The sequence below is a fragment of the Rhinolophus sinicus genome, linkage group LG07, assembly GCF_036562045.2.
Source record: "Rhinolophus sinicus isolate RSC01 linkage group LG07, ASM3656204v1, whole genome shotgun sequence".
In the NCBI taxonomy this organism is placed as follows: Eukaryota; Metazoa; Chordata; class Mammalia; order Chiroptera; family Rhinolophidae; genus Rhinolophus; species Rhinolophus sinicus.
Genome location: NC_133757.1, coordinates 23,522,464 through 23,534,518, shown reverse-complemented (window position 1 = coordinate 23,534,518; position 12,055 = coordinate 23,522,464). Strand labels below are relative to the sequence as shown.

Here is a 12,055-nt window from a genome sequence, read left to right as displayed (position 1 = left end):
TGCTGGGCCCAGGCAAAGCTCTGGAGGTTCCCAGGAAAGTTGGGGGGAAAAGAACATCCTTGTGGAAGCAAGCATGCTGGAAAGAGAACTGGGAAGCAGACACCCTGACAGGACAGTCTTTCTGGAAACAGGAAATGGCACCTCCCAGCCCCCAAATAGAGATGTGCCCTCCAGGGCTCCCAACTGCACCCTCCAAGGATGTATATGCCAGACTTCACTTTCTAGGTCAAACTTGCCTGTGACTATGGAGGCTACAGATATGTTTGGCTGTCTGTAGGGCCAAGAATGAAAAAGAACTGGAGGAGGAACTGGGAGAAATAGTATCGGGAAATCTCCCAAAGCAACTGCCTTTCTTCTTTTAACCCCAGTGATATTCTCATGAGTTGTTGGGCTGTACACAGGATGCGGGAAGGCAATGGATGACCCTCAGGTTTCTATAATCCCAGTTCTTAAATTCCCTGAGATCAGCTCGAGGGACTGGCAAATGCCCACCACCCAGGGAGTCATGGATGAACACCAAGAGCATTCGTAACTCGCAGCGGACACCCTGCCCAGCTCCTCTCCTAGGTACCACCAAGCAACTGTCAGGGAGTAGTGGTTTTTCATCACTTGCTGTCTTAGCTAAATCTGCACTGGTGCCTCAAGGGTCAAAGGCTCTGAGTAACAAAGACAGAAACTCCACAAGGCCATCTCACCCAGCCCCAGCTCTGGGGCTTCTTTAATCCAGAGCCCGTCAGCCCTCGAGCCAGAGCCACCTGTATGTCAGTGAGATCCCAGAAGCTTTTGATGCAATGAATTAGGAGCAGCTGCTCTGAACTGCTCAGCCTCCTAGACTTTTCCCGTAGACCAGTCTATACTACCCTTAGCTACTGGCCACACTGCCCTATTGTGACTATGCTCCAAACCTCTGCCCCTCCCCAACTCTTGGGAGATTACCTTGACTTCTGCTTTGTTGAGAGATAAAAGCCATAAAAGCTCCTTTTCAAAGCATTTGGCCACCTCAGAATATGCCATTTCCCCCTAACTCCTCCCCCGTGCCCCCCCCCCCTCCCCGGCAGGCTCCCTCTTCACTGGTTCTTCCTCCTCAGCCTGTAAACTTATTTAGGTCTTCCCTACCTTAAAAAGCCTTCCGTCCACTCAGCTGCCAGTTCTGTCTCCTGGCTTCCACACTTTTCTCTTTTTTCCTTCTCTACAAACTTCTGAAAACACTCGTCCACTTTCAGTGCCTCTCTTTCCTCCTGTGCACTTCCTAACCTCTTTCTGTCTGGCTCCTTCCCCTTGTTGGTACTGCTCTCCCAAGGTCACTGATGGTCACCAGAACTCCCAAATCTTATTCCCAATTCCCTTCAATCCTTATGTCGCTATTGACACTGGATTACGTTCTCCTTCTGGAAACATTGCTCTTGGTTGAGTTAGGTGAACATGCCATTTCCTGTGTGACCAATTCTGACCCCTCTACAAGGTCAGGTTCTTTTCCCCAGTCTCTGAAAGTGGGTCTTCTGGTATCCACTCCTCAGACCTCTTGAACTTTTCAACACTCCTTTCCTTGACAGTCCCCTAAATCTGTACCTGCTGTGCCAGCTGGTGCGTGGGCACGTCCACCTGGACACTGCTCACCACCTCAAATGCTGCGTGTCTGGGACCAACACTGCCACCTCCCTCTAAAACCAGTTCCCTCCCTGCATCCCTCTTCCTGATGGTGGTACAAACCACCAGCTTTCCAGTTACACAGATTTGAGGTTTTAGAGCCATGGTTGACTCAAGTTAGTTGCTAAATCCTGGCCATTCTGCCTTCACAATGTCTTGCAAATTCTTTCCTTTCCTGAGACCAACCCCTTATTGCCTTGTGCCTATGTACATTGATTTACCAGAATCAGTTTGTACGTGTCCCCTCTAGTTTAGAAATTGCTCATGACTCAAGACCCTCTAAGCCTGGTTCTCATATGTTGGGGGAAGTGTGACAAAATAACGAAAGCACACGTTTTAGAGATTGAATTCTAACTCTGCCCTAACTGGCAGTGTAATCTCAAGTAAGCCACTTAACCTCTGTCAGCTTTGGTTTTCAATCTGCAAAATGAGGATAATTGTATCTACTTTGGAGACATTGTGAGAATCAACAGTAGTATATGTAAGTGGTATAAAGTGCGTATAATTTGGCACATAATAGATGCTTAATAAATGGGAATATCACGATTATCATCATCGCTTCCAAGTTTGCAGCCTTATTTCCTCTCACTCCCTACATACCTCTCCTGTTCTGGCTGAGTGGTCTGGGCACAAGCCCCTGAAACATCATGTCTATTCAGCTTCCATGCTTTGCTTCTACCTTCCTCCAGTACCTGCATAGAAAGCCCTGTCTCCACTTCTTTGTCCATCTTACAATCATTTATTGGGGACATAGATCTTAGAGATCCTGTAGTCCAATCTCTATACATTACAGCTGAAGAAACTGAGGCCCGGAAAAATAGAAAGATGAGCCCAAAGCTATGTGGCTGCTTAATTGGCAGAGTCAGAAGCAGGACCCAGGGCCCCTGCCATGTAGCCCAGTGCCCTGTCCACCGTCCTCCATGCCTCTGCTTCCTGTATATATATCTATATGTTCAGCCCTACTCTGCTTTGAAGAGCCCTATCAAGTTCCACTTCCTCAGTGACTTCTTTCCCAATTTCCCTGCCTACAAGGGGAATGATTCCTCCTTTGCCTCCTTCTGGCACTACGGCCTGGTTCCCTTGGGGTTACTTAGGTTTGTCTGGGTGTGTGTCTTTCCTCCCCAACTTTATTTCCAGCAGTGTGAGGCAGGGGCCTTATTTCTATTGCCTGGCAGCGCTCAGTAAAAGCTGGTTAGAGCAGAGTCCACTCATGGCTTGTGACTCAACTGCTGGCTGAAGTGAACTTGGTTCACACACGTCTCTGCAGGGAGGAGTAATGCTGTTGAAAAAATTGCTTCCAAGGGCATCTACTGTGTCCAGTGGGTGGAGAGGAGCATTGCTTGGTCCTGGCCCCTGGGTTGACCTTTTGTATCACTGAGCCCTGGTTCCTTTGGATCACTGGCAAGCCAGCTCACACTCAACCCTGAGCTGTTTGACTCCCCCGACTCCAGTGCATGGTGGGGGGCACACCAGGCTTTTCAACTAGGCTGGTAAAGAAGCCGTGATTCAAGTAGGACCTTAGAAAAGGAGGCTGTTGGGCCAGTGAGCTGGACAGAGATAGGGCTTTGAGTTGTTTGAAAGCAGCATTAGACTCAAGAAGTTGCTCAGGGCCTGACATCTGGCAAAGCACCATGTCTTGCTGCATTGGAATCCTGGGGACAAGAGGGTCACCTGTGACCCAGCCCTTCCCCGGCTCCTTCTCCTTACCTCAGGAAATAGGAAAATCTTGCCCCTTCCCTTGACTTTGGAGGTGTGTGATACAGTCCCAATAGGAAAGCCAGCTTCAAAATGACCACTAGACCCAGGGAGTCCTGTTCCTACAAGGAGATTTGCACGTGGTTGAGGAGAGGGGTGGACAGCAAGCCACCAGGCAGTCCCCACCCCCAGAAAGGGGAAGGATGCTGTGCTCCCTTCACTCTGCTGCCCCAATCCTTGCTATCAAAAATCAAGCTGCTGGGGGTGACTGGTTAGCTCAGTTGGTTAGAGCGTGGTGCTGGTAGAAGGTTGCCAGTTCGATCCCCACATGGGCCACTGTGAGCTACGCCCTCCTTAAAAAAAGAAAACAATCAAAAAATTAAAAAATCAATCTGCTTTTGAAGCAATCGTAAATGGGTTTTCTTAATTTCTCTTTCTGATAGTTTTTTATTGGTGTATACAAATGCAACTGGTTTCTGAATATTAATTGTGTATCCTGCTACTTTACAAAATTCATTTATAGTTTTTTGGTGGAGTCTTTGGGGTCCTCTACATATAGTATCATGTCATCTGCATATAATGACAGTTTTACTTCCTCCTTTCCAATTTGGGTGCCTTTTATTTATTTTTTTTTCTTGTCTGATTGCTGTGGTTAGAACTTCCAGAACTATGTTGAATAAAAGTGGCAAAAGTGGGCAACCTCGTTTGATTCCTGATCGCGAGGGGAATGCTTTTAGCTTTTTCCCATTGAGTGTGATGTTAGCTTTGGGTTTATCATATATGGCCTTTATTATATTGAGATATGGTCCCTCTATTCTCACTTTGCTAAGAGTTTTTTATTATAAATCGCTGTTAGATTGCGTCAATTGCTTTTTCTGCATCTATTGATATGACTATATGATTTTTATTTTTCATTTTGTTAATGTGATGTCTCACGTTAATTGAACACCTGAAACTAATAAAAAAACAAAAAACATCAAGCTCCAATTCGGACGATGCACACGGCAGGACAGAATGCAGACGGCCTCTGCCCAGAACCACACTAGGCACGATCTGCAGAGCAAACAGGAGGGAAAGCTAGTAACTTGGAGCAGCCAGTGAAGGCAGGGGTGCAGGGAACAGTTGGAGGAGGAAGTCGCTGATGGGTTGGGGAAAACTCCGCTGGCCTGGGCTGGAGTTGGTGGGGCAGGAGGGAGCATGTGATGTGTGATGCTGTTGTGATGCTGTTGCAGGATCATCCGGACCAAAGTTCAGCAGCCTTTTCACCCAACACCGGATGGGGCGGGGACCGGAGTGACTGCCCCTGGCCACACCATTGGTAAGGGGGCTCAAGGAAGGGGGAAGCGCGGTCCCACCTGGGAGAGCCAGATGTGTAGCTCCACCCCAGGGATTTCCCCCCAATTTGTGTTCTCTCTGAGTTCCTAGAGGCTCAGGGGTGTCTCAAAGAGAGACTAGCTCACTAGGACTTCTCTCGCTCTCTCCCTCTCTCCCTCCCCCACCTCTCTCCCATCAGTATTTTCCCTTTAGCTTTTCTTCTCCTTCCCTTCTCCCTCTTCTCTATCTTTTGTTTTTATCTGATCCTGTCTCCCTACCTATCCCTCTTTCTTTCATATCTATTTTCTTACTCCATTTTTTTTTAATTTTTAAAATGACCATTCTCTCTTCTTCTCTCCTCTTTCTGCCTTTCCCTTTCTCTTTTCTCCTCTCTGTATGTATGGCTCTGGGTTTGTTCTTCTGTCTCTCTCCTTCCCTCTTCACGGCCTCTTTCTTCTTGGCCTGTCTCTCTTGATCCTTTTGTCTCTTTCTCATCCACTTGGTAACTCTCTGCCTCTCTCCAACTTCCTTATGTATCCTTGCTCATGGCCTTCCAGAGACCTGACCCAGGCCTACCAGAATACCTGCTAACACTCCCCCCAACCCCCCACATTTAGTCTTCCCTTTGGCCCAAGGACGTTTGGTACTAGGGCTTAAGGGGCTGGGATGTGGTCAGACTTTTCCTGCTGCCCCTCTTGGCAACTGTCCCCTTCTCGTTTGACCAGCAGGAAGTAGAAAGGCCAGTCCCAATCCTCCTGGACTTGGCAGGGGCTGTTGTTTACTAGGCCTGTGTTACAGCGTGTGCTGGGAAGGAGGACTGGGCCGGGCTGTACCTGAGTAGATCATTACAGAGTGAATGTGTTCACTAGTCTGTGCCTTGAGGGGGAAATTAGGAACTTCTCAAGTGATTTCAAGACCAGAAGCAACTAGGAAAGAGGAGCTATGCATTCCTGGGGAATATTAGGACCATTCTTGTGTCTCCCAGAGATGCAGAGACAGATCTTAGAAACCAACAGGCTCTAAATCAAGACTGGTAAAGACTCAGCCCAAGAGACTGAGAGACAGTGAGCTGGGGCTTGTTTAGAAGGATTTTCCTGGCCCAAGGGATTGGACGAGCTGTGCAAGGAGGCGTCCTAGGAGCTGTACTCGCTGAAGGACTGCTGAGTCACTTTCTAGATTGAGTCAGCTTTGGTGTTTCCATCCATCTTCAGGGGCTCCAGTGAAATCCATAGGTCTTCAGAGAAGGCCTGGGGTTGACTGGTCATCACTCAGCCCAGGAATGGACAGAAGAGAATAGCCTGCTTTGTATGTAGCAATGCCTTCCCCTTAAACCTCAGAGGAAGAAGGGGAATAAGGGCTTCCCATCCTTCCTTATTTCCTCTGCTTCTCTCTGCCCCCAGCCTTGGGGCTTTGACCTGTGATCACAACTGCTATCCTGATGGCATTTCCTCCTTACTCTCATCCAGTTCCTAGTACGGCCTCCCCTCCTGTTTCCAGCGCCTCCAATGATCCAGTGGGATCCTACTCCATCAACGGGATATTGGGGATCCCTCGCTCCAATGGCGAGAAGAGGAAACGTGATGAAGGTAGGGAGGAGGGAAGAGGCTTGGCTTCCCTGTGCATGCTTTGTCCTTGGACTCAGAGCTCCGGTTTCGGCCTGGCCTCGCAGCTGCTCTGCTATGAGATCAGTTTTAGTCGCAAAGCCCAGGTCCCCCCACTGCCCTGCTGGCTCCTGGAGAGAGGGAGGCAGGCTGCTGGTGGGGCCATCAGCTTCACCATCTGCTCTGTAGCCCCGACCGCTTTACCTTCCACTGGGACTCACCCCCAATATCCCTGTGGGATGCCAGGAAGAGAAGCATGAACCATGTATCTTGGGAAGATTTTGGAGGTTGGGGGACATCTGGTCTCTGACCTGAGGATGAAAGGCCAACCTGCGTTGTCCTTACCTGATCCCAACCCATCAGGAGGTAGGGGAGTGATGTCACATGCAGCTGACCCTGGTGTCCTTTCTCTGTGACACGTGGACACTGGCCCAATCAAAACCACCCAGAGAGCTGGACATGGGCCCCTCTTTTTGCTCCCTCATGGGAGGCTCCTCTCTGGCCTTCCCCTCGTTCCCTGTAATACCTCAGTGTGCAGCCAGCTGTTAGGCAGAGAGGTAAAGAGAGAAGGGAGTGAAGCAGAGGAGGAGAGGGGAAAGGAAGGAAGAGAACAGAGTGGTAGCGATGAGCGTGGGAGAAGGTGTTTTTCAAACGTATGGCATTAGATGTCCCTTGGTGACCATCTGGTTCTCTTCTGATGCATGAGGCCAGGGTACAGGGCTGGCAGGCCCAGACAAACAGAGACCCAGTGCCTGGAGCCTGCTTCCTGCCCCAAGCTCATGGTCTCTGCTGGGGAAGCGGGAATCTCCTGGGCTAGGGAGGGTGTATGATTTTAAGGGTATATACTATGAAATAGAATCCTCTAAAGATAAGCATAAAGGGGCTTATATCCCATTAGCCCAGACGGTCCCAATTTATGCCTTTTGTCCCTGCCTCTTGGCCAGTTAACATCTCCTTTTTCTCTCAAAAATGTCCTGTTTAGACAATAAAGTATATGATCATCCGAAGCCTAGATAAGCCCTTGATTGGGGCAGCGTTAGAGGGTAAGGAACAGAGAAAGGGGACAAAGCTGAGATTCCCTGGACCCAGGCTGAGGGAAAACGAGTGTGGAACCCTGGCCTCCAGTGGAAGGGACAGAGAGTAGGAGAGGCCTGGGCCTGGCAAGACGGTGATGACCTGGTGCTGGCCTCCTTCCAGAAGCCCTAATGGCCTCGTTTCACAGGGAAACAGCTTGTCTGGCTCCATTTCTCCTTCTTCCAAAATATCCAAACCCATTTGGCTGCCACGGCCTTTGCCACTCACTAAATTTCATTGTGGTTGTTTTGGCGGCAGCCCCTGATGGGCAGGGGGAGGCTGATTGAAAGGCCCTAAGTCCCAATTCTCCCTGGGGGTTTCCCACACTGAGGCCTTAGCCAAGCTTCCTGTCACCCTGAGTGGTTTGGAAGATTTGGCCTCAAACCCTAAGGGTTTCTCTTTTAACTACCAGCCCCTGCATGTTTTAGAGTGGGAGATGTCCAGGGGCTCAAGGGAGGCCACAGGACCCCCTTTCTATTCTTCCCCATGGGTCTGTGGTTGGGGACAAGAATACCCTCTGATTCCTGAGCTACTGTGGGCCATGAAAGGAGGCGGGGCCTGGGGACGCACTGGCGTGAGGCTGTGCCCCCCCCCCCCAGCTTGGGCACAGCTGCTCCAGAACGGAGCACTCTCCTCTCTAAGCAATTGATCCCATTCATTGTTTCAATTCAGTGAACCATTCTTAGACGTCATTCACAAGAAAGACTTCGTGCTGTTGGATCCCAAAGCAGAACAAGATATGATTCTTGTCCTTAAGGAGCTTACCCTCTAGTGGGGTGTATAAAACATGTGAGCCCAGAGAGCAGAAAGGCCCATCAGATATCTGTGTTGCGGTGGAGATCTGGGCTGCTGACCATGACGGCTTAGAGTGGGGAGGGAATAAACCCCAGGAAGGGCTGCTCTGTGAGGGGTGCCTGAGGGATGGACGAGGGGCATGTTCAAAGACAATAGTGGTGTGAAGTTCTAGCTGATGGAGCCAGCCTTATGGCCAGAAGGTACTGTGATGAGAAAATGCAGGGGTGCTTTGGCTGGGATGAAAGGGCAGGAGGGCACGTCGTGGGAAGTCAGGCTAAGCAGATGGGTGAGGGGCACAGGAGATCAGGTCAAGACCAGACCATATAAAGAGTTTGGACTGTTTTCTGCAGGCATGAGTAACCACTGAAAGTGTCTGAGCAGGAAGGGAGAAGGACGGCTGGCTTTGGAAAGGTCATCCACTAGCAGGGAGATAGATGTCTCAGGAAGCAGTTAAGTCTTCTAGGTGAGGGACAGTGGGGGTCTCTAAGTTTCCTCTTGCTGCTGAAATACTTACTTCCTGGACCTCGCCAGGCAGCAAGAAGGATCAGAGGCCTTACTTCAGTTTGGGAGGTGGGAGGGTTCTCTTGCCCTGGACTCCCCTCCTATTGACCAACCACAGACCAGATGATGCCGTCCTTTCCCTAGTAGAGGCCAGAGCCTAGGAGGGAGGCCTGTTCTCTGTGACACCTCATACCCACACCACACACACTTGATCCATCAGACCCAGGTGGGAAGGGAGAGGAAAAGAAAGGCAAGAGCAAAGGCAGACCTTTCACAGCCCATCCTCCCCTCCCCCACTCTGGGTGCCTCCAAGCAGCCAGGCCCAGTTTGCATTAGGGAGCAGCTCAGATGATTAAGAACAGGGGAGATAATTATGTGTCAAGATGATGTAGCCCAACTCTGCAGTCAGGCCAAGGTAGCACAGCAGCTGGCAGGCCGGTCGCAGGAGGCAGCCTCGGGCAGGGGCTGCACAGACACCCAGGTGTGTCCTTTAGCTACTGGGCCAGCACTGCAGGCAAAGGAGAAAACTGGCGTGGGATACTGGGGGCGGGGGTGGGGGCTTGGGATGGGAACAGGTGTGTGTGTCCAGGGACTAGACCTCGAGGGGTACATCTCCTCCAGGAGAACCCTGATGCCCTGCCTGGCTGGCTTTCCTTTGTCCCCATGTACTGTGACATCTACCTAGAAGTGTCATACCCCAAGGGCAAGCTGTGAGCCTCTGTGTCCTCAAGGAAGCCACTCCCACTTCTGCCTTTGGGTACAGTTCGGCCTATTCTTCAGCTCTAACAATGTCATGGTGGTGGGCATTAGCGAGGACAGTCACTGCAGCGTGTGCTGGCGTTATTGGAGACAATCTCAGCAGTAGTTATTGGTGTTCACAGTGATAATACCCAGAGCAGTATTGGCACTGGCACTCGGAATATGGACAGTGTTATTAGTATTTGCAGCAATCTTATCTGTGGGGATATTAGTACAGGGCTGATTAGCTGTGACTCTGGGAGTGACAGTGACTGTGAGCTGGCCTGAGATGCCGTCTCATGCCTTGGCCTTTGGAAACTATGGAAGAATCCCCAGACTTTCCTCTGAGAAATGTGCTAGTCAAGAAGCTTTCACCCCTAACTCCCAAGAGTCCAGGAGCTCCCAGAATGAGACACATAGGCAGACCAGGGATAAATGAGGAAGTTACGTCACAAAGCACCCGGAAGGCCGTCTGAGACAGTAGACCCCTGTTCAGGACGCTGCTAAAAGCTTCATATCTTTTTGGCTACAAGTATGGATGGGTGTATTGGGGTCCTTTGAAGGGATAGTGCTTCCCTAGATGTTGCTTGCCCTGGCTTATATGGCTGGAGGATAGAGATGCTTGTATTTTTTTTCAAGCTGAAAAACCAAAGTCCTTTGGCTTCACCTAAGTTGCTTTCGGCCGTGGCCCAAAGCACTGCTGCCCATTGGTGTTGTTGATACACAGAGCAATTACGTAACTTGTCCAAAAATCTAAATGAAGTCATATGGTCTGAGTCTGTTGATCTGCGGAAGGGAGGTGTGTTGGTCGCATCCTTTGATGTGTGAGATTGCAGGGGGCTGTGATTTTGCATTCCATTAATTAGGTGCACAATGAGTTGTGCAGTTGAGTGGTGCCAAACTGGTGCAGTTGTGCATTTGCAGGCAGGGCAGGTTGCAAGGCTGCAAATGGCCGAGTCCTGCCTTCAATAGCTCCCTTCTGCTTTAGATGGAGCCATAACTGGAAGAAGTGGTTTATTTCCTCAGTTAGTCGCCCTCCTAGAGGTCCCCAAGTGTGTTGCTCAGGTTAGACTTTGAGCAAATAAGGGGACGAGACTGTGGAAATGTGTGGCACCTCCCCTGTCCAGGAGCCCTGGCTTCAGGCAAGAGAAGGCTGCAGACCTCCATCAGGAAGGAGAATTCGGGTTGGGGGCCAGCAGGCAGTCCCTGGAGTATGGCATGAACGGGCAGTGTGGCCCAGGGGGGAAGAGCGTGGGCTCTGGAGTCAGGCAGAGCCAGGTTTGAACTCTAGTGCCTTGGGCAAGTCACTTAACCTTCATCAGCTCAGGCTTCTCTGAAAAGTGGAGATGGTAAGGAGTGTGGAGGGGGTGTGGAGAGGACTAACAAGCTCATGGATGTAGGGTGCTGAGCCAACTCTGTCTTGGATGATGGGTTGCTGTGTGTCTGGGGCGGAAGGCCTAACTGGCAAGTCCATATTTTGAGGGGAAATGGAGTTGTGTCAGAAAGAAACTTATTTGGGCACAGGCTCCCTAATCTTGGTGTGGCCCCTTTTAAGTAGGGCAGCCGAGGGAAGCTGATTCTGGGATAAGCTAGCCTGGAGGGCCCAGGGCAGTGGGGGAAAGATGTCAACCTCCCATGTGTGATTGGGAGGACCTTGGGCCATCTCTGCTTACTCATTTGCTCTGCAGTTAGTTACCCAGTCGGGCCACATGTCCTCCCTTAGCATCTGCAAGCATTTTGGTTGCATGTAAATAAATACAAGACCCCCTTCTTCTCTAACATGGAGGCATCCTTCTATCTACTGCCGTGCATTTCCACTCCCAAGGGCAAGTTTATTTTTTACTTGGGAAACATATGTTTGTTTACAGACACATATGTAATTTTTTGCATGGTTTATGAAAATGTGTGTATATGTGTGTTTTCTGCCATTCTGAGGTCTTTGGATGAAAGGGGATGTGGAATGCCATGCATCGGGCAGGTATGCCGTCTTCTAGGTAGTGTATATGCTTGAAGAAGTGATCAGATGTGAGCAGGTACATGTCCACCAGTGCCCGTGAGCAGGGAGAACTCAAGCCAGGCCTGAGTGTGTTAGGGTCCATGGTCCTGAGGCACAGGTGTGTATATAGACTTTCGCCCAAAGGGCCCCGTAGGCATCACCTTGCACTCTGTTGGCAAATGGATGGACTGTACTGAACCTGCCTCCATGGGTGGCCTGGGCCCAAGGCGAGGGAGACTGAGGCTGGGAGCCCTTACGCCCTCAGGCTGTGTGGGAGTTGCCACTCAGAACCCTCACACGCCCTTTGAAGAGGAGCCTGGACTCCCAATCTTGGAGTCTTGCCCCCGTCTTCTACCTGCCTGTCTTTCGGGATCTCTCAGTGTCTGTCTGTCTCTCATTTGCTCTAGTCGAGGTATACACTGATCCTGCCCACATTAGAGGAGGTGGAGGTTTGCATCTGGTCTGGACTTTAAGAGGTATGGGGGCCAGAGGGAACATGGTGTGGGGGTCAGGGGAAATAGCTGGGGGGTGGCGGTTAGAGACTATTCAGAGAGTGGGTTCCTAAGGGCCAGCGAGCAGAAAAGGAGGAGGTGGCTCAGGCTTCCAATGGGAAACCAGGAGGCTAACAAGAGTCTCAGAGCCTGGATCACTTCCACCATGGGCCACTGCTGGGTTTGGGGGCTGAGGCCCCGTG

The 12,055-nt window shown here is 50.5% G+C and overlaps 1 protein-coding gene across 11 annotated transcripts in view; it reads left to right on the top strand.

The window, feature by feature from the left end:
- The window catches only part of PAX2 (paired box 2), an 88,583-nt gene that overhangs the window by 38,083 nt on the left and 38,445 nt on the right, over positions 1-12,055 (top strand). For 8 of the 11 annotated variants that reach the window (XM_074339185.1, XM_074339179.1, XM_019724919.2 and 5 more), the window contains 3 exons: positions 4,575-4,660; positions 6,123-6,242; positions 11,769-11,837. In XM_074339185.1, coding sequence (XP_074195286.1) covers positions 4,575-4,660; positions 6,123-6,242; positions 11,769-11,837 — 275 coding nt within the window. The remainder of the gene's footprint in view (positions 1-4,574; positions 4,661-6,122; positions 6,243-11,768; positions 11,838-12,055) is intronic. The other 3 variants (XM_074339180.1, XM_074339181.1, XM_074339182.1) reach the window with 1 other exon arrangement.